General features: G+C 41.0%; 1 protein-coding gene across 1 annotated transcript in view; it reads right to left on the minus strand.

Moving 5' to 3' along the window:
- Positions 1-5521: 5521 nt before the first annotated feature.
- ctnna2 (catenin (cadherin-associated protein), alpha 2) overlaps positions 5522-23094 on the minus strand; it is a 536848-nt gene continuing 519275 nt past the window's right edge. Inside the window, exons 17-18 of the mRNA XM_033623313.2 lie at positions 11821-11955; positions 5522-6695 (exon numbers count right to left, since the gene is read on the minus strand). Coding sequence (XP_033479204.1) covers positions 6408-6695; positions 11821-11955 — 423 coding nt within the window. The 3' untranslated portion in view covers positions 5522-6407. The remainder of the gene's footprint in view (positions 6696-11820; positions 11956-23094) is intronic.

Genomic DNA, 23094 nt, shown 5'->3' on the forward strand with positions numbered 1-23094 from the left:
CAAGCAGAAAATCTACATTTCCAGTCAAAATGGGAGTGTATTTTTAAAAGAGACAACGCATGAAACAAGTGTAAACTGACATGTCATCCCAGAACTTCCAAACAGATGCAGGAGGGTATGTAGCACGTCATATTTTAATGTCGAGTGAAGAAGTGGCTGTATTTGAGGAGTTAGGATAAGGATGCGTTGCTTCCTTGCATATCCTGCGTCTGTTTGGAGCGTTGGTCGTACACATCCTCAGAAATCAATGCTAGCCTTCTGCAAGACTTGATACTAACATGAACAGTAGGGGCAGTGTTGGCGAAATGAGAGAAACATACTCTCATGATGTGTTTGATACATACCTATGACAGCCCGGTGATGCTTTTCCTGCAGTGATCCATGGTGATTTTAGAATTAACAATATCCTAACCTCCTTGAGTGGTGCCATGTTTATTGTCTACATCACTAACTTGGTTGTAACTGGGTGCAAATGCCTAATGTGACATGATGTAACTACCCAATGTAGCTATGTAACTTATGTTACATTATGTCAAAACAAGTCAAGGTTGAGTTTTGGTTTTGCATGGGACACAAACAACAGTCTCCTGGGTGAAATTCCTGGGTTCGTTCGACCTACCGCCCCCTCGATTTTGTTTCCATGTGGATTTTGTCATTATGTATAATAGTTGCTCAAAGTGTCTACTTCTGCTGCAGATGGGTATACATTGGAGTTAGTTGAGGGCTCAGTGCATCTCATACAGATGCTAAAGGGAGCCTTGTGTCGGTATCAGAAGCCGAGAGGCGTGACAAAGCGTCTGTATCAAACATGGGATTGAAAGCAGGCTGGGAGCCATTGTGACTGACTAGCACTAGGATGTTCTTGGAAGGCTGGTGTAATCATGGCTAATTCACCATGATCCCTACACGTCACTGAATTTCTTTTAATATTTTCAAAGATGTGAGGATGAATATTGCTGTGTCACTGTGACCGGGCCTAAACACTTTCCTCAGCTGTGAGTGGGACCTTTTTTATACTCTCTGAGAGATTGAGACATTGTGTGGGGGGAACGGACGGATTATCGACTGTCTACCAGGATCACATTTTTGCTTTAATCATTTGCTGTACCTCCAAAAACCATTTACATCCTCCCAGTCTGAATTTTCAGATTGAAAACACAGAATAAGTCGGGCAGAGGAGTTTGAATCTGGGCAGCCACACTGAAATGCCATGGCCACTTGACCTCCTCAGACCATTCAAGGAGTTGAGTTTGAGCTGAAGGAAGCATGCAAAAAGAATTACAGGAAAAAGGAGGTGTGTGTGTGTTCGTGTGTGTGTGTGTGTGTTAGCCAGACTTTTGCAAAGCATTTCCCCAGCATTCAGAAGAGATCATGAAATTTCTGGACTCGCCCCAGCTGTTGGCTTGCTTGAGAAAATTAGAATTAGAAACAGGTTTGACCCTTTCCTGGAAGAACATCTAAAGAGCTAAAAGTATAGATAAATAAAGAAGGCAACGCCTGAGGTTTAATTTCATATCTCCCCCTTACTGACTGCAATGAATTTGTAGTAGTAATGTGTCAAGGGTTTCAAGCTGAAATTATCCCTCCACTGCAAAATATTTATTGCATTGTATCACAAATATTTTTGCTCATGGGGGATCCAAATAAAACCGAAAATCTGTGCCTTTGCCGAACCTCATTTAGAGCCAAGGACACTGCAGATGTCTCTCCAAACATAATGTCTCTATTCACTTAACAACCTCTCTGGTCTTTAACCTTTGAAAAGGTAAGTTAACTATGACATTAGGTCAAAGATGATCCGAGTCCACTTTTTCCTGATTAAATTTGTGCGTTGCATGATGAAACAACTGCAGCCATATAAGAGGTCCCTTTACAGCGCTGATGTCCATCTGTGCAGATGGCAGAGTCTCCAGTGTGTTCAGTGTCAGAGGGCATCTGACACCAGAGATCCAAAGCCAAAAACCATATTGCAGCAGCTGGTTGTACGCTGTTCATCACCACTCTGCCTCTGGGATTTTTAAGTCATTTTCCTCTCTGTCTGTTTTTATAGTTGGAGGGAGGTTTGTTTAACTCGATTAAAACTCTGTTTTAATCCTTTTAATACAGCACAGCCCATGAAGACATCTCTGAAATCAAAGTACCAATATCCTGCACTGCAGTGGCATTTCTGCTACCATCACTATTTCTTTTTAATTATTTCTCTTTAATTTTCAAAGAGAACAGGCTGTCAGCCATCATGTCATGTTTTATTTGGATGGTAGCGATGGATAAACACAGGGATTATTCCAGTTAGACAGCACCACAGTCAGGAATTAATCCCTCCATTAACTGGACCGTGTTACAACTCCTCTCCCAGGGCCCTGTTTCCTAAACACAGGGTACTTTGGTGATGCACGGATGCTTGATGCATGTTGCCTTTAATGGCCATTAGCGGTACAATGTGGATACATAAAGGGCCTTATTCATTATCAATGTCGAAACTGCTGAATTATCTAAACTAGTGTCCCGTGAGCCATTATTGGGACAATTATGCTTGTCGATGCTTTTGATTTGATTCACGAGGGATCAAGGTCGTGTTAAGCAATCAATTGATTTACTCTCCCTGTTTTAATGGCAGGGTGTGCCTGTAGGGGCTTGATAGAGCCGCTCTCTAAAAGGAATGCATTGTACTGTCTCTTAAAATGAACTAATTCACTGGAATCACTCGGCATGAAGGGAGGTTGCAGTCAGGTCTCTGTGGTTTCCCAAAGACCAGAGGAGCTATACAAACTTCACATTTGTACTATCCACAATGATTTTCCCTTGCCTTTAGAGATCTCAAGCTTTTACATTCAGAGCCCAAAGCATTCTGGGGTTTTCTTGCCCTGCTGACTGGCGATGTGTCAGGTGTCTGTTGAGTCCCGGCTATCTAGCCGCTGTTCCTCTTTCCCCATCCCTCTCTTCTTTCCTCCAACAACTCAGCGGGCTTAAGAGAGATTGACAGGGACTTCAGTGGTCAATACTGGCTTATATACCTTGACATGGAGTCAGCACTTAACTTTGAGACCATGAGCAACAGATACAGCTTTAACTGTTCGTTAGATGGATGGCCATCTAACAGACAAACTGCATTTTCAAAGAAATATAATAACAAGGCTAGGAGCTGGCTTTGAGTGAAATGTCAACATGATAGCACACAATGACAGTGCTAACACGCTGATGTTTGATGGCGCTGGACAGAATCAACTTAGTTTTTAAGAATCATTTCAAGGGAGCTTGAGCGTGTGCACTGCATGTAATGGCAATCCATCCAACAGCTGTTGAGACACTACACCAAAAACAGTTAGAGTCAGGTGATCACCAAACTTATTAGGATATATCATGAAAGTCTGTATCAAATTTCATGCAAATCCCTTAGGTAGATGACATATTTCACTGGATAGGTGTAAACTCTAAACCTGCTGGTGGTGCTAAATAAAAAGGATTCATACACAGACCATAAATGTCTGTACAAAAATTCAAAGCAATCAATCTGATAGTTAATGAGACGTATCAGTCTGGACCACAGTGGTGGTCCCACAGACAGCTTGCCCAACACTGCAATCCCTAGAGCCACAAAGCTTGTTATCGCGCCAACTTTGGTATCGGCCAATATTCACCTTATTGACTGCCATCAGCCTATCGACAAATAAGAGGACATTTACTGATGGCAGTGGCTGATGTTTTTCCATTCTGTACATCAGTTTTGCGCAGGCTAATACAGGGCTCGAGACTAATTCTGTCCCATCTTCACAGGGATGATAAAAAACATGTTTTGGATGAACAGCAGTCTTCCCCAGGACATCTTTGGGATGTAAACTTGCAGTAAATGTACTATTGACGCATCAGGGAACACCCCCCGTTTTCCCCTAATGATGCTTCATGGTGAACAACAAATTCTTGTTGAAATCAGCAGGAGAGGAGCCAGTTAACTTCAGCTGTTAGTAGACGGTGGCCAGAACTAACAGCGATAAATGGATTGAGAGACATTATGATACGTTCTATGATGACTGCTATTCAGTAAAAAGCAAAGCCTCATACAACAGTTTGTACGATATCCTACAAATGATTCATCCATTCATTATTTCCCTAACCACTTATCCTGTTGGGGGTCGCAGGGGAGCTGGAGCCTATCTCAGCTGACATTGGGGAACAGGTAGGGTACACCTTGGTTACCAGACTAGCACAGGGCTGACACATAGAGACAGACAACCATTCACACTCACATTCACACCTATGGGGAAGAGTCACCAATTAACCTGCATGTCTTTGGACTGTGGGAGGAAGCCAGAGTACCTGGAGGAAAGCCAGGTTCCCTCACCCAAAGTTTGAACCCCCACACCCTGGGTTTGAACCAGGAACCATGTTGCCGTGAGGCAACAATGCTAACCACCATGCCCCACAAATGACCTTAAGTACTTCACATAGATTTACTTAATTAACGTAAAGTTACTGTGGTTATGTTTAGGAAGAGAAACATGCTGTTCACGTACCTTATAATGACTCAAAGTTCACAAGGTTCCAAACACTCGTCCCCTAAGTCCGGTCTCTTGTGACCCATCCACCATCCCAACCTGCCTTCTAACAAGGACCCCTCAGGACCAATTCCTTCTTACCTCTTGTCAGCGCATTGGTCATGTAATTGTAGCGTACCAAAATATGTGGATGATTACACTAATTACTGGCTCAGTATTACGTGGGATATATACAGATTTGTAGGACACTGTACAAACAGTGCATGAGAGCAGCCTGTAAAATGTATGTTGTAAAATTAAATTCTTGGCAAGAAACTAAAGTTGTTGACGTTTTCACAGCAATATAAAATAGATTTTAAAGAGGGGACTGTGATATATCTTACATATTAAAAAGGCTTTTGAAGACTTTTTAAGTTCTTCTTCATGTAAGAGAAGGTTATATTGATGGTTGTTTAATAAAATGTAATGTAGGACTGAAGTACTTTGAACAGTATTTTCCATAAAGAGGGTTTCTTTGTTTCCCTGGCCCACAAGGAAGGATAAATAACAAAAACTAAACAAACAGCAACAAAAAAATCATCAGTATTGGTAAAACATTGTCATTTTAAACATTGGTGTTGTTGTTGACAAGGAATTTCACAATTGGCGTATCCCTAAAATGAATCTGTGTTTTAGTTGGGCGAGCATGGTAGAATGTTTGAGTGAAGGACCTGGTAAAATATCACAAAGGTAGCAGAAACAGTGCTGACCTAAGACCAATTTTCTCAAGTCACAGTGAAGTAATGGGGCTCGACCTATGACCCTGAATCAATATGCCTATTCGTGTAAGCTTTTAACTCTAATAGATTTCTTTTTCTCCTCTGGAATCTCCTCATGTGCAGGTCTTATGTGTGCAATCTCAAATGATAATATTAGATCCCTAAGATTAATAAAATATATCACTACTGTAACGCTCGCTCACAGATTGGTAGCTTCTGCATAGTGCTGCAAAATGTGACGATAAAAAACACGAGTGAAACCTCGAGGGGTCAAGTTGAGGGATTTATTAGAGAAGGGTGAATATAAAGGTACTGTATGCAGGGATTTCTATTCTCTGAGCAAACCACAACTAGTCAAACCTCTCTGTCTATATTTATACGCTACACAACTTCCAATCAAGGTCATCATAGTTAGTGATGTAATAATTAAATAAATTGAATTTAAAAAGGCAATACAATAGACCATAAGTGTGCTTTGGAAAAAAACACCATATGGATTATTATTATTATAATCATCAGGAACAAGGAAACTACTTGGATGCCGACACTTCCGGGTTTTTCTTTAACATAAATTATTCCTAGCACTACAGGTTACATTCAAATTGAAAAAAAAAAATATATATCAAGAGGGAGCATACCAACAGCGACATATTCCCTTTAGAATAACTCCACTACTGAACCATTCAGGATCCCATTCAGACAGTTTAAATGTGTATACAAGCAGCCAGTCAGTAGCACGTTAAAGATATAGCTAGAATATCAACTGCCACAAATTTTTAAAATGCCACTCCTCCTTCTCTGATATGTGTTTTTTTTTTTTTTTAAACTCCCATATTTTTCAAAAGTATGTGTGTTTGTGTCACATTTTGGCTCTCACATATTAAGCTACATTAAGATTGATAAATAGTGTTGGGTGTGTGCTGGCTGCCTGCGTGCCGCGAGGCCCACAGTGTTCACAGGAGCCGTAGTGTGGCAGTTTAATATGTACTGTAGTCCTCCTGAGGTGTCACCAAGCACACACAGGGCAAACAGAGGTGGGTTAACACAATGTAAAAAGGGACTTTTTCTTCAACTTGTTTCCGTCATGTTTTGTTGTTTTTCTTGGGTAAGCATGACTTTCTTTCTTTCTTCTTTTACTTATTTATTTTTTTCTCTCTTAGAAGGAGTCCATGGCCTTGAATTCGCTGAGGGCCTGGACGGGGGAGATGTGTTTCTTCTGGGAGCCTCGTCGCACACGTGTCTGGCACTCCTCGGGCTTCTCCCTTTTTACCAGAGGCTTCTTCTCGGGGGCCTTCATGCGCCAAGATACCACGGGCGAGTTAACGGCTGCTGTTCCGTACACCTTCTGGTACTTGGTGGAGGCTACATAAGATGCCTTTACTGTCAGCACCACTGCGTTCATTAGGTTCTTGGCTGCCTGGATCAGGGAGGTGGCACTATCAAGCTACAGGGGGGGTAAAGAAAGTTGGAGAGAAACAATAAGGGTCAAGTCAAAAAAAGTTAATGTGTCTGGAAAGAGGAAAAAGTGCAACAATGCCCATGCACTCAACAAGAACATTCAGACATATTAGTTACATCCGGTACCTAGGAGGTCTATGCCTCAACTGATAATTAAGCAGTATAAAATCATGACCCTCGCTATGTGACATCTTATTTTAGCAGTCCTTAATTAGCGGAGGCAGGGGTCAGGTGTACCTCTGTCTCCGTCTGTTTTGTTTGGCTGACATTTAAGGGTCAGCGGCCAGTGGGCCTCCTCCTACCCCACACTGAGACGAGTCAACTGCTTAGTTTTAATGAGTGTGGACTCCAGCTGGCCACCATGAAAAGGTTAAAATCTCAGCAGGGCTCGCATATATCTCATGTGAGACACACTATCATAGAATTCTAAGGAATCATGAGGAACTCTATCAACACAAGATACAAAGAAGTCTAAAGCAGAGATAAAAGTCAAGTCTGATTTTAATTAGAGGGAGAAATTGTACTAAGGCAGTTAATAAGTGAGTTCTTTACAAACAAACAGTAGGAATGCACCAATTCCACTTTTTCCTCTCCTGATAGAAAATCACATATTTTAAGCTACAGCTGGTGACTTTTATGATACTAACTTTGTCATATTTGCTGAAACTATCACTGTATTTCAAAAGAAGTACACAAGACAGATAATTTGTGAAAAACGCCATGTTCTTCCTCCTCTTCATTCTGCTTGATTTGATAGAATCTACCATGGCTAACCAAGAAACAACCAATCAGAGCCAAGGAGTCTCTAACGCAGATGTCAATCATGTCAATTACGGCTTGTGAACTGTGGTCAAACTGTCAAACTAGGCAGCACTGATCAAGTATGAATTAGGATTATGTAACTGCATTGCCTATTTCTCACCTCAAATGCTTTCAGCGACATATTTTAGTGTACCGTTTAGCTATAAAATGAGAGGGTTGCTCTGGCTAATGGGTGGTGCTTAGATTTTAGCTTGACTGTTTCCGACATGGCAGCCGAGTCACAAACTTTCTCATTTTACAGCTAAACAGTACACTGAAATATGTTTCTGAAACTATTTGAGGTGAGAAATAGGCAATGCAGTTACAGAATCTTGATTGACAGTTTGACCGCAGTTCATGAGCAGGGAGTGACATGACTGACAGCTACATAAAGCCAAGTTCAGGCCAAAGATTTGGGACGAGACGAAACCGTTTTAGAACATTGCAGAGAAAAGCTGCAGTGGTGTTAACTGGCCGTCTGAGCTTGACTCAAGCCGGCTGATGATATCACCTGCAACTCTTCTGGTTAAATCGCCGGCAGCTGGTTTTAGAATGTAAAGCACGTCACCTGTTTCTACAGCCAGTCAAAATGGCCGCAGACCGCGTCTTCGACTGCTGCTGATGCTTGTTTTGTTTCTGTTTTTCGCCGTTTCATCACTACTACAAATGCAGCTGTAGCCAGTATCTCACTATTACTATCCTCATTCATATTTGGAGAAGCTAAAAATTATATTCAGACACAAAATAAGCCTGGAAAGCTTCAAATCAGAACAGAAGTACAGAGTTGTTACATAGCGATGATACCCCATCTCATCTAGTTGCATTGGTGTAAACTGGCAGATTTTAGAACGTTGCAGAACGGCACATTGCAAGTAGTTGCCTGTTTCAACTCGTCTTGTCGCCAATCTTGAGTCTGAACTGGACTTTAGAGACTCCTCAGCTCTGATTTGTAACAAGGCAACAACAACAAGGCAATAGAGTAGGCGGAGAGGTATGATTTTTTTCACAGATGTTTTGTCTCATTTAGTGCTGTGTGAGCACAGTGACAGTTTTAAAAAATTAGACAAAACATTATCTTTTATAAAAGTTACCAACTACAGCTCTAACACTGAGTGGATCAGTCTACTCTACTACCTTTCTGTCTGTCTTGGAAGAGGCATCCCCTCTCTGTTGTTCCTCCTGAGGTTTCTTCCTTTATTTCCTGACTGCTAAAGAGTTTGTTTTGTGGAGTTTTTCCTTATCTGAATTGAGGTCTAAGGATATTGTATGCTGGTGAGAATGTAAAAGCCCTCTACGGCAAAGCTGTGATGTGTGCTTTTGTGCTACATACATTAAATGAAAATATACTTTATACCCGATCAGTTTGATAATATCAGTATCTGATATAGAAAAGCAATGCACACAGAGGGTTGTACTTATGTGCTGATCACTGGCAGTAGACTTAAAAGTAGGGCTTGAGAAGGTAACACTTCCCCCAAGAGGAGGTAATCTAGATGTTTTACTTTCCAGGAGGGATTAGTATTTGATCCACCATCTGAGTCCCCTGTCACCTCGTGGACTGAATACAGACTATGACTTGAAATATTTTCTAAAATATACCTCTGCTTATGGATAAAGTTGTTCATGATGTTCATTTAGAGCTGATATCTTAACTTTTGCTATTTATCTATTAGAAATGTTGTCAATACTTATGCATTTGAACATTTTTAAATATAGCCCAACTAAGAAATAACATGCAAATCTGGAATCTGGTATGAAATATAGTGACTGTTGTCATTGGTTTTGGGGTAATTTGATCAGCTGTAGCTCCTGTCACTGTTTGTTTAAAGGTATTGATTCGTGGAAGGCCTCTTGACTGTTTTTGCTCACCTTAATGATGTGACATGATTATCTAGTCTCTATCACATGTGTGACTAGGGTGTGACCATTTCAAGGAGTCTTTAGGTTGCTATTAAACAGTGTTGTTCCACCTGGACTTCAGGTCCAGCCACTACTGAATAAAAACAGCATATGAATCGCTGCACTTCAGTCCTCCTGAACTAAAATAAACACTTCAGGAATTGCTGAAAATAGTCTTAGGACCTTGCTGTGTTGTAGAATAAAGAGACTCAAAACACATAGGATTGGACATTTGAGGGCTCAAAGGTAGGTTGTTCCCTTCAACAAGGTACAAACATGATGTAAGAAATAAAGAAAGGCAGAAAGAAAGCCCACTGCAGATTGCAGCAGTCAAAGAAAGAATTGGACCCTGCCGGGAAACTCCAGAGTATGTAACACTTATTTTATTACCGTAAGTAAGCTTGTTCAAGCTAACAGTTGCTAGGCAACATCTTTAGCTTGTTCGAGCTAATGATCGCTGGAAAACAGCCTAGAAAACAGAGAAATGTTTGTGTTGGGGTGTGCTGTGTGTCTGTTTTGTCATTTTCATTCTCCAAAAGATTGCGAAAATTACCAATAGTGAAATAAGCACTATGGAGCCTATTTCCAGATGGTGTCCAGTCTTTTTGTTTGACTGGTGCAATTCACGCTGCTTTGCACTGGTTCATTTCTTTAAGGAAGTGGTAGACTTGTATTTCTAACATGAAGTTTTTACCTCGTTGAAGGGAACTACCTATTATTGGTCAGCAAGGTCTTAAAACTAATGTCACCATTTTTCAGTTCAAGAGGACTAAAATTTAGCCCTTCATATGCTGTTTACGTGTAGTAGTGGCTGGACTGGAAGAACTTTGACTTCAGCTAAATGATCCGACATGTTTCTGGCCAAATTTGAGGTGTGAGGAGAAGTAATTGTTCTCTGAGCTGATGATTGAATAACAGGAAAACAGCAGCTTAAGTGACAGGAAACACCTTTTCATTTGTATTGGAAAGCTGTAGGTGTGTCAACTGATACTGCTTGTTTGTCAGACACTATAAATGATCACTAAATACTAATTTGTTGGCTTTTCTCGCGAGTAAACCCTCAAATGATCAATCCTGTGTGTTTTGAGTCTCTTTATTTTACAATGTAATTGGCAATGAGGACGGCGGGAACGGGATCATGGGCTGCATGGGTGTGACATTTTGTCGTGTTATGCATGCAACCCACTGTCAGGAGATTTAAAAAGTAGCTGATAGCAGTTAGCAGCTAACTCAGAGAAGAATATCAGTGGCTGAAAATGTCCACAATTTTGAAAAAACAATGAGGTCTAGGAGCTCCTTACCTTCTGACAAAAGAACAAGAAAGGCGTCCATTTAACAGGAACGGTAAATAATTGTTACGTTATGCCATTGTTCTTTTTTTTAATGTGTGACACTAGAGGCTAATGCTGTTGTGGTACATCTCACGCCTCTTTTGTTTCCACTATGCCAGCACGCTTTCTAAAATTAGACACTGGTCACTTTACCGTCATTTGGTTCTGTGTGAAAATGCAAAGGCGGCGTAAGGGCGTGACTTTGAAGTGGCTCTATAGCGCAGTCTCTCTGTATAAAGGGCTAATAACAACAATAACAATAAAAACAAAAATTGCACATAAAACAAACCACGTAACATACATGTCCACAGGCACACACACACACCTGCATACATACTGATCAGTACAGACAAGTCATTACATTTAAGAACCAATTACAGGTCACCACATAATTGTTTTGAAGCTACACAATAAACTGTCTTTAAAGAAAAGTTTAATTTCAAAGGAAAACTGTCTCACATCTCCAACTGCCTACTGCTTGAAAACATTTATTGAAAAACTTTCTCTTTATTTGAGTATTTATTAGCTTTGTGAAGAAATGGAATCCTTTTTACATGATAAAGTGTTTCCTTTTCAGGTGGATTTGTTATATTTTGCTAAAAGAAAGGAAAGGAAAGGAGACTTGAATTATCATCATTCTGGTCAAAATAATATATATATATATATTTTTTTTAAATCAAAATGAAACCTTTGAAATGGAGACTATCAAGCACATTTATTAGTTAAGTTAAATGTGAAATGTAAGCGGTATGGGATAATTGGCTGATTTTAGTTTGACCAGTGATAATAGGGTTCATGAGGCATGAAAAACACAAATGGAAAAAAAAAAGCCTGCATCTTTCTGGTATTATTAGATGGTAATCAGTCTGAAATAATTGCATCAGTCGTATTCTGCATGACCCTCCGTCGTGTCTCGCAAGCTTCGTTGTGACCTTGAACTTAAAAGGTTCTCCCACCCACAGCGCCGAGCATAAAAATCTGCTTAAATTGACCAAGTCTGGTGATTTGAACCTAAAAGCCTATCTAGAGAATCAGTGATAGTGGAGCCGGCCGTGTACTGCTCTGTATGGATGGACTTACCCCAGACACGATGAGCTCTCCACCCAGATTCTGAACCTCAGCTTTCACCTTGCTGCAAATGTTGAGCTGATGACAGTACAGGGCAATTCTTTGCAGGTAGGCCAGCAGATCCTGCTTGCACGCTGAATCAGGGCACTGAATAGAAAAGAGGCACAAACAAAACACAGTGTCAAAACACAGAAAAAATAGTAATAATAGCCATAAGTGAGCACTGACTTTTACAGAGCAGCTGAGAGTGGTTTGACACACTTGAAAGGCCTTGGCAGACATTTGTATTAAGTCTCATCACTCTGACGTTTAGTATTTACTTTACTATCAGCCATTTGGTGCATATTCCACTTCTGTAGTATAAAAATAAAGGTCGCATAAATATTATTAATGTAAAATCCGCAAGATTAAGGCTACTGTGCAGTTGCTGCAGTACAATGATTGTCCTCATGGTGACAGCTTGGAGCACATCTTAATGTCCTCTGACACACATCTGGACATATAATCCATACCATTTGTATGACATTAAGGGATTATCCTCCATGTCCTATTTACAGGTCACTGCTGTCAAACATGTTACATACTGTCATGTCCTGGATCAGAAATCATTCCTTTGTTTGCTCTTTCATTCCTTCCCTGTCAATAATTTGACTCATCACACTTTTGACTCATCAGCAGCGTACATTTCACATTCAGAATTCACTCATAGGGACTCAAATAATATAGTGGAAGGTAAGTATAGTGCACTAGTTAAATACTGTGATGAGTTAATTATGAGGGACTGTGGACACAGCCAAGGAGTTATTTAAATGGACGGTAACAGTGATAATATAGATCATCACTGGGTCAAATATATGAAAGAATATAATGAAATGAATTATAAAGACATTGTGGGTAAACTCCAATTTCAGTCAGGAACACTTTAGTCAAAGAAAAAATTTATTTCCAATTGCAGTATTATATTTGGAGGTATGGCTCTGTTCTGGGGCCCCTCTGCTTTTCCTCAGGCCTATGCAGGAAGCCGCTTTCATGCGCCTACATGGAAGGCATACACCTCTCTGCCCTTCCATGTACCTGCGTGGAAAACCTTAAGGTAGAGAGAGCAAACCTCCCTGCCCTTCCATGCGCCTACACAGAAAGCCTAAGGCGGGGAGAGCAGAAAGACCCCCGGGAACAGAACAGAGCAGCATCAATGACAAACAGAAATGCCATTGATAAGTCAAACACAGCATGAAAAGGAGGAGCTGGGGTGGAGGCAGATTGCAAAGTGACTTGCAGATGAAGCAGCAACAATAGACAGGCTAGAGCAGTTTAAGTAGGGCGCCCTGAATGAGATACGCCAATTGGTTGCATAGAAAGGAATCATGTGATCTATCAGCTGACTCCCTTCCATCAATCAGCTGCTCCATCAGTTGATTGGGCTGTTTGACATCAGCTGATGTAGCTGGGATGTGAGCTGAGCTTGACATTGTGTCCTGCCTGAACTAACGCTATGTTGAATTATACAGTACAGGCCAAAAGTTTGGACACACCTTCTCATTCAATGCGTTTTCTTTATTTTCATGACTATTTACATTGTAGATTCTCACTGAAGGCATCAAAACTATGAATGAACACATGTGGAGTTATGTACTTAACAAAAAAAGGTGAAATAACTGAAAACATGTTTTATATTCTAGTTTCTTCAAAATAGCCACCCTTTGCTCTGATTACTGCTTTGCACACTCTTGGCATTCTCTCCATGAGCTTCAAGAGGTAGTCACCTGAAATGGTTTTCCAACAGTCTTGAAGGAGTTCCCAGAGGTGTTTAGCATTTGTTGGCCCCTTTGCCTTCACTCTGCGGTCCAGCTCACCCCAAACCATCTCGATTGGGTTCAGGTCCGGTGACTGTGGAGGCCAGGTCATCTGCCGCAGCACTCCATCACTCTCCTTCTTGGTCAAATAGCCCTTACACAGCCTGGAGGTGTGTTTGGGGTCATTGTCCAGTTGAAAAATAAATGATCGTCCAACTAAACACAAACCGGATGGGATGGCATGTCGCTGCAGGATGCTGTGGTAGCCATGCTGGTTCAGTGTGCCTTCAATTTTGAATAAATCCCCAACAGTGTCACCAGCAAAACACCCCCACACCATCACACCTCCTCCTCCATGCTTCACAGTGGGAACCAGGCATGTGGAATCCATCCGTTCACCTTTTCTGCGTCTCACAAAGACACGGCGGTTGGAACCAAAGATCTCAAATTTGGACTCATCAGACCAAAGCACAGATCTCCACTGGTCTAATGTCCATTCCTTGTGTTTCTTGGCCCAAACAAATCCCTTCTGCTTGTTGCCTCTCCTTAGCAGTGGTTTCCTAGCAGCTATTTGACCATGAAGGCCTGATTGGCGCAGTCTCCTCTTAACAGTTGTTCTAGAGATGGGTCTGCTGCTAGAACTCTGTGTGGCATTCATCTGGTCTCTGATCTGAGCTGCTGTTAACTTGCGATTTCTGAGGCTGGTGACTCGGATGAACTTATCCTCAGAAGCAGAGGTGACTCTTGGTCTTCCTTTCCTGGGTCGGTCCTCATGTGTGCCAGTTTCGTTGTAGCGCTTGATGGTTTTTGCGACTCCACTTGGGGACACATTTAAAGTTTTTGCAATTTTCCGGACTGACTGACCTTCATTTCTTAAAGTAATGATGGCCACTCGTTTTTCTTTAGTTAGCTGATTGGTTCTTGCCATAATATGAATTTTAACAGTTGTCCAACAGGGCTGTCGGCTGTGTATTAACCTGACTTCTGCACAACACAACTGATGGTCCCAACCCCATTGATAAAGCAAGAAATTCCACTAATTAACCCTGATAAGGCACACCTGTGAAGTGGAAACCATTTCAGGTGACTACCTCTTGAAGCTCATGGAGAGAATGCCAAGAGTGTGCAAAGCAGTAATCAGAGCAAAGGGTGGCTATTTTGAAGAAACTAGAATATAAAACATGTTTTCAGTTATTTCACCTTTTTTTGTTAAGTACATAACTCCACATGTGTTCATTCATAGTTTTGATGCCTTCAGTGAGAATCTACAATGTAAATAGTCATGAAAATAAAGAAAACGCATTGAATGAGAAGGTGTGTCCAAACTTTTGGCCTGTACTGTACATTTGCACGTTGTTTGCACAGAGATCTGAATGTACAGTTTGAGATCACAAGATGTGGTCCTATTGTCTGTTCCAAGTGCACAAAATGAACTAAGACGAAGGCCCTGTCTACACTTACACAGATATTTTGAGAACTGGTATTTTCCTCTATGTTTTGACCTCTCATCCACATGTAAACAGTTTTAGATTTTTAAAAATGCCTTCTGGAGGGGCTGTGGCCTGGTGGGAGACCATACACATATATTCTGCCCCAAACTATCAGGATATTGGCAAGACAAACAAAATGAGATAAACAAATGTTTAAATATAGAAGTGCCATTAAAACAATCTTACTTTCTATTAGGCATATTGCCAGAAAATCTAGAAAGCAATAATCAGATATTATTACTGTGAATTCTCTTTTTAGTGGCCAAAAAGATGATCACGGTCTCCTGGCTGAAGCCACGGCCCCCTACAGTGACACAATGGAGGGAGAGGATTAAGGATGTTTACTACATGGAAAACATTACAGCAAGGTTACAGCTAAAAACAGATGTATTCTTGACTAAATGGTCACCAATTATTTCTTTTCTTTCCCTCTGACCAGTTTGGTCCAAGTGGAAGGGAGAATGATGCTCCCATTTTTCTTTTCATTTAAATGTGAACAATTGTATTTATTTATTTTATTTTATCTTTATTTTTATTTATTTATTTATTTATTTTATTATTATTTATTTTTTCTCTCTCTTTATCTCTCTCTTCCTCCCATTCCCTCTTCAAATAATGGATATATGGACAATGGATAATGGATATATGGACATTGATGGAAGGCCAAAACCCATGGACAGACCCTTAACATTTATGCATTTATGCCTGTACTACTGTAAGTGTCTGAAAAGCTGATTGTACTGTACAACTGTACTTGATAAAAGGAAATAAAATGAGTAAAAAAAAGATTGCAGATTTTTCATACATGCAAAACGGACAAATGAAAACAACCACTGAGCCCATTGTAATTTTGTCCATCTCAGCATTCATGGTTTACCGTCCGCCAGCAACAACAGTAATCTAATCATGCGTATTGAGGGACATTTTCAAGGGTTGGATTTGATGAGGACTTGAAGGAGTACTTTCGCATGCACTGAATGGGAATGAACGGTAATGAGATCTCTAGTAGGTGTATTGAAAAAGGTACTATTAGCCTGTACTAGAGTTCGGTCGATTTCCAGTTTTGCTTAAACCAGTTTGATTGTATGCATTCCGGCTAAAGCAGCATTCATCACTATAAAGGTTTAGACAAATTAAAAAGTAGTCTACATCAAACATAATATTATGTTTATAAATGGACTAATGGAGCAACTAGTGTCTGACCTGTTGTGAGCAGAGGAGGTTGTTGGCAACATTAAAGAGTTCGCATTTCAGGAGATGGGGCTGCAGAGTTGTATATGTGGTGTTTCTTTACAACAAACTTTGTGTTTTTTTCGTTGACGGGGGAGGACATAGCAGAGAACAAAAACTGCACCGATATGGCAACATTTTGGATTTGAAGCCAACAAAAGAGGTGTCCTGAATCACTGCAAGTGACGCAGTGCTGCCATTGTAAGCTGGACTTTTGTCGGAGTCCTGTTTCTATTTATATCTGTGGCTTGCTTTGAAAGCTTCGCAAGGGATGAGGAGCGGCTGATTCATAAAGCTTAGATGAGAAATTATGTGATTAAAACCTACTTTCACTACAAAAATCTAAACAAGGTGGAGGCTGGCTGCAGAGAGATCGCCAGGGAGCTAAATGCTTCAGGTGAGCTAACTGACCCTTGCTAACAACAAGCTAGGCTAATGTTACTTGGTGATGGTTATATCGTTTGTCAATTACATTAAATATCACAATATAAAACGTGGTTTCAGTCATTAATGTTAGAAAGCAGGAAAACAGCAAGTAAGCTACTTATTCATCTCTTAAATGGTGACATCTCTAGTCTGATCTTGAGCACACGGCTAATATTTACCTGATTTGTTTACATGAAGTGGGCCTAACAGAATCATGTATTTAAGGATTTCAGTGTGGACAAAGAAGTGGGCAGCAAGGTGGTAAGCACTGTCGCCTCACAGCAAGAGGGTCCTGGTTCAAACTTGAGATGGGGGATTTGAACCCCTGCGAAGGTGTGTGGAGCTTGTATGTTTTCCCTGTGTCACTGTGGGTTCTCTCCATGTACTCCAGCTTCCTCCCACAGTCCAAAGACATGCAGGTTAATTGGTGACTCTAAATTGTCCGTAGGTGTGAATGTGAGCGTGAATGGTTGTCTGTCTCTATGTGTCAGCCCTGTGATAGTCTGGCGACCTGTCCAGGGTGCACCCTGCCTCTCGTCCATGTCAGCTGGGATAGGCTCCAGCTGCCCCACGACCCCTAACAGGATAAGCAAGTAGAATGGTCAATGGATTGGTTCGTACTCACACTGTACTCAGGTATTTTAATATTTCAACGCATTAATGTTAATCTTCTGTTTTCTTCTGCTTACTGTCGCTTGTGTTTAACTTTTGATGCTGCTGTCTTAGCCTGGTCTCCCTTGTAGTAAAGGTTGCTGATCTCAGTGGGACTTGTTTAAATGTTAGTTAAGAAAAGGAAATAAAGGGTTAAATATTATGATTGATTTTAGTTTTCAGGTCCTATATTTGGGAAGGACACCACAACAGCTCCTTGGCCTCTCCAATGCATACAATTTCAGAATAATTGTGGTTGCCTGCAAAAAAGCAATAATGAAAAATTGGTTACATCCAGAACTAGCCACTGTAACTGATTGGTTTAATGTGATGCATGAAATTTTTATTATGGAAAGATTAACCTTTGAACTGAGACTCAAGACAGCCCTTTGTGAAAATGTTGGAAAGGATGGATTGAATTTATTAAACCATATAGAACAGATTTTGAGTAAAAGTTGTATAGTAACTTACTGCTGGCCGATGTGCCGAATGAAACAGTGTACTGTTGTTAATTTCCTGAAGTGATGTGAACTTCCTGTGTACTGTCATGCCATGAGCCCCTGGCGGTGATGCATTCAATGGGCAATTCAATATACAACACCCAAACTAGATACATCAAGAGGTGCTGTGATGCACCGTGATACTGCCAAAACCCTACGAAATGTTGTGGTACAGTTGTTTGATCATGTCGCCCTGCATAACAGTAACTACCCCTGGTGACCTTCTACACTTGGACCTTTGGGTCCTTTCTTTTGATAACTATCATTTATTTATTCATTTTTTGGTGTGTTTTTTTGTTTGTTTAAATTGTCGTATTTATTTTTTTATTCTATTTTTTTCAAATGGTTGTTTTTTCAATTATTATTGGTTTGCATGGTGTTGTTTTGTCAGTTATAAAGAGTCTCTAATGCAAGTGGCTTTGTACCTGATGATTTATTTTGTTAATTTAAATACAAATATAATATCAAAGAAAAGTAGAAATAAAATAAGAAATACAGTACAGGCCAAAAGTTTGGACACACCTTCTCATTCAATGCGTTTTCTTTATTTTCATGACTATTTACATTGTAGATTCTCACTGAAGGCATCAAAACTATGAATGAACACATGTGGAGTTATGTACTTAACAAAAAAAGGTGAAATAACTGAAAACATGTTTTATATTCTAGTTTCTTCAAAATAGCCAACCTTTGCTCTGATTACTGCTTTGCACACTCTTGGCATTCTCTCCATGAGCTTCAAGAGGTAGTCACCTGAAATGGTTTTCCAACAGTCTTGAAGGAGTTCCCAGAGGTGTTTAGCACTTGTTGGCCCCTTTGCCTTCACTCTGCGGTCCAGCTCACCCCAAACCATCTCGACTGGGTTCAGGTCCGGTGACTGTGGAGGCCAGGTCATCTGCTGCAGCACTCCATCACTCTCCTTCTTGGTCAAATAGCCCTTACACAGCCTGGAGGTGTGTTTGGGGTCATTGTCCTGTTGAAAAATAAATGATTGTCCAACTAAACACAAACCGGATGGGATGGCATGTCGCTGCAGGATGCTGTGGTAGCCATGCTGGTTCAGTGTGCCTTCAATTTTGAATAAATCCCCAACAGTGTCACCAGCAAAACACCCCCACACCATCACACCTCCTCCTCCATGCTTCACAGTGGGAACCAGGCATGTGGAATCCATCCGTTCACCTTTTCTGCGTCTCACAAAGACACGGCGGTTGGAACCAAAGATCTCAAATTTGGACTCATCAGACCAAAGCACAGATTTCCACTGGTCTAATGTCCATTCCTTGTGTTTCTTGGCCCAAACAAATCTCTTCTGCTTGTTGCCTCTCCTTAGCAGTGGTTTCCTAGCAGCTATTTGACCATGAAGGCCTGATTGGCGCAGTCTCCTCTTAACAGTTGTTCTAGAGATGGGTCTGCTGCTAGAACTCTGTGTGGCATTCATCTGGTCTCTGATCTGAGCTGCTGTTAACTTGCGATTTCTGAGGCTGGTGACTCGGATGAACTTATCCTCAGAAGCAGAGGTGACTCTTGGTCTTCCTTTCCTGGGTCGGTCCTCATGTGTGCCAGTTTCGTTGTAGCGCTTGATGGTTTTTGCGACTCCACTTGGGGACACATTTAAAGTTTTTGCAATTTTCCGGACTGACTGACCTTCATTTCTTAAAGTAATAATGGCCACTCGTTTTTCTTTAGTTAGCTGATTGGTTCTTGCCATAATATGAATTTTAACAGTTGTCCAATAGGGCTGTCGGCTGTGTATTAACCTGACTTCTGCACAACACAACTGATGGTCCCAACCCCATTGATAAAGCAAGAAATTCCACTAATTAACCCTGATAAGGCACACCTGTGAAGTGGAAACCATTTCAGGTGACTACCTCTTGAAGCTCATGGAGAGAATGCCAAGAGTGTGCAAAGCAGTAATCAGAGCAAAGGGTGGCTATTTTGAAGAAACTAGAATATAAAACATGTTTTCAGTTATTTCACCTTTTTTTGTTAAGTACATAACTCCACATGTGTTCATTCATAGTTTTGATGCCTTCAGTGAGAATCTACAATGTAAATAGTAATGAAAATAAAGAAAACGCATTGAATGAGAAGGTGTGTCCAAACTTTTGGCCTGTACTGTATATAAGTCTGACTTCATAATCCATCAAGGTTGAGACGATAACGAACGTGTAATCCATTTGTACTGAGCCACACAGTCTCTAATATTTCAGGATGTCTTAATTTAGGAGTTATTGACAGTCATGACATCTCACTTCCTGTTCGCATGTCACTGGTTAATTTTTTCTCAAATTGAGGACCACGGCCAAACTGTTTTGGATTTTCACCACGTTACGCTGTGAAATGCTGTAATGCTGGGAAATCCAGGAGGTCCCTGCTCTGCCTGAGGTTAAACCTGGATCATCTGAACAAAGGGCCAATAGTCGGCTAGCTGACAGAAAGGATGCAAAATGATATCATGACAGAAAATGAAGTCATCAAGGCACGGGATTTGTCACAGAGCCAAAGAATTTGGCGGAAAAAATATTCTTGGCCTTATTTCAGGCATTACTGGCAAAATCTAGAGCTGCTTATTACAGAAACACCATCTGGTTCTAAATGGCATATGTTTTTCCCCAAACAGGTTTGAGATGTGAATTCTTTACCAAATTGGATTGTTTTTGGAATCACGGTCTCTGATGTTCTGGGCGTTTTAAAGCAGGGGAACCAAGAGCAACAATCCTTACCAAAACAGTACGGTTCCAGCATTCTGTGTCGCTAATTACATTTTTGTGCACTGAGCCTGGATGTTGTTCAACATTTTTTTTTTTTTTTGCTTTAGCAGTGGTTTGTTGAGAGCCAGAGCTTCAAAGGCAAGTTGAGATACACTGCAGGGTGTCAAACACATTCATTTCACATAAAACCAGTTTGTCACAGCGTGTTGCCCAGGAATAAAACAGATCAATCAGCAATGAATGAACATAATACACATAAAACACATAAAGACTTGCCTCCCCAGCAGCCAAGCTTTCTCTGTGTCCTTTCTCTTCTTCTTCTCATCCCTCTTTTTTTTTTTTTTTTTTTTTGTTTTAAACCAGAAGTTCTGACCTGGTCCTGCTGGCCTTTGTGCTACTTCAACTGCGATGAAACCAATCATACAGTGCAGCAAATGGACCAACAGGGAATACGAGGACAGCCTCCTCAGGTCTCCTACTATCACACAGTTTGCCCCTATTATTCCATCTGGAAACCTTCCAGGAGTCAGCTATGGCCCACTAAGCTCCCAGTGGGTTAAGAACACTGCATCAGCTGCTTAAACACTGTGAGCATCATTTTGTAGCAACACCTTTCTTCTCGCCATTAATATTAAACGGTCCTAACTAGGACATTCAGTGGCACTGTGTGGGGAAATGCACAGCTCATTTCCTTGTCTTGTGGGCTCGGGTAGAGGGGGATGGCAAGTTAAACATCGAGCTGTGATATGAATATACCCCCTCCAGGACTTGGAGCTTTCATGGCCGCCCATCTTCTCTCGTGCTCAGTGAGAAAAGGCCTCTCGTGCTAAGACAGATACTATTGATTGGCCACAAGTGCCCTTCACTGATCCTCACAAATGGCGAGTCTTTGGAGATGAAATGAAATGTTTGTTTCTTCAACCTACAAATATAACCGCAAAGAGCAATTCGAGGCATATTTGCATTTATAGTTATGGCCACTATCAGAGGAGGAGTTTGAGTAACGCAGTAAATAAGAGCCGAGCTGCCACCAGCATCCAACTTCCTCTGAATGCAGAATGGAGCAACTAGCTCATAGAGCAGCCAGTGAGGCAGAGGGAAGCTTCTCCCCGGGCATTATCACTGCACCGCCAGTCCTGGCTAGCATCACTGCTAACTGCACTTCACACTGCTGGCACACACACACACACACACACACACACACACACACACACACACTGCTGCCTCAGGCAAGTTTGATGCAGACATGACACAATTGTTCCCCATTGTACAGTTGACTAATAGTCCATTTCTTCCACAGATTCCCTGTTGATGTAAATAAACTGTATGGCCCATTACTTTGCCAGGCCCATTGAAGCTCTCTTTATCTCTCTCTGTCCTTCCTAGCAAAACAGCGTCCATTACAGACTGGTGAGGAAACTGTGGGTTACTGCCTGACTTTACTCGGCCTTTCTGAAACTCCCCCTGACCTCGGTGCTGCTCTCAGCAATTCAGGAATATTTTATGTTCAGTCCAGCAGAGAAACAGGTGAGATTTTTTTTCTCCCCGTTGTTTTCCACATAATTGGGCCCAAAAACGAACGAAACGTGCTCCCGATGGATAATTCAGGAAGATGATGTGAACTCCGGTGCTGAGACGAGGGCAACACACTATCAGAGTGTGGCAGTCTGTCAAAACACAAGTCACACCTCACACTGATGCTGCATTTATAAGCAGGCTGAGACTGACCTTTCCCTAAATTATTCAAGGCGTAAAAAATAGTAAGGCGGTTATTTTATTTTCAACCTCACCTCTTCGGCCGTCTTCTCTTTAATCACAGCACTTTTCTATATTATTTCTTCTCCATTGCATATTCAATAGTATAGTAGTAGAGGATGTTTGAGGGAGAGGAGGATGACATAGAGACATACTGACAGATTCAAATAGAGGATGTTACACACAGTTACACAATATGCCTTCTAGCTGAGTGGACAACTACAGTCCCTCTGATGGTAAGCTGTCATCTGTCAGTTACTTCAGGAAAGCTGGTAATCTTTCTATTTGCTCATCCAGACTCTGGCATCTCCACCAAAGACTGAGCACCACTGTGTTCTAGCACATACTGAAACCACTTATTATATTTAAGTGTCTACCTAATGTTCTTGTTTTCCCTCTTCCTCCTGTTATATTCAACAATCTGGCATAGTGCAAGTTATGATACTCAACAGAAGAGGGAACATGGATTACCATTAACTAGCAGAACAGCCAAAGTGACCTGGTGTTCTCGTTCATGTAAATTTCTCAAACATCCTGTTGTTTTTGAAAAATGATTTTATTTGAATCTGTAATCTGCCGTATTAGCATTACATTGGAAGCTGTTGCTGCAACCTGTCATGTTGAAACATACAGATCAGTGGACAGTCAGTGTGTGGTGTGAGAACATGAAATATTTATTTTCTCTTATGTTTTTCTGAGGCATTATGAATGGAAAATAATAGCA

This window comes from Epinephelus lanceolatus, chromosome 3 (assembly GCF_041903045.1).
Source record: "Epinephelus lanceolatus isolate andai-2023 chromosome 3, ASM4190304v1, whole genome shotgun sequence".
Lineage (NCBI taxonomy): Eukaryota > Metazoa > Chordata > Actinopteri > Perciformes > Serranidae > Epinephelus > Epinephelus lanceolatus.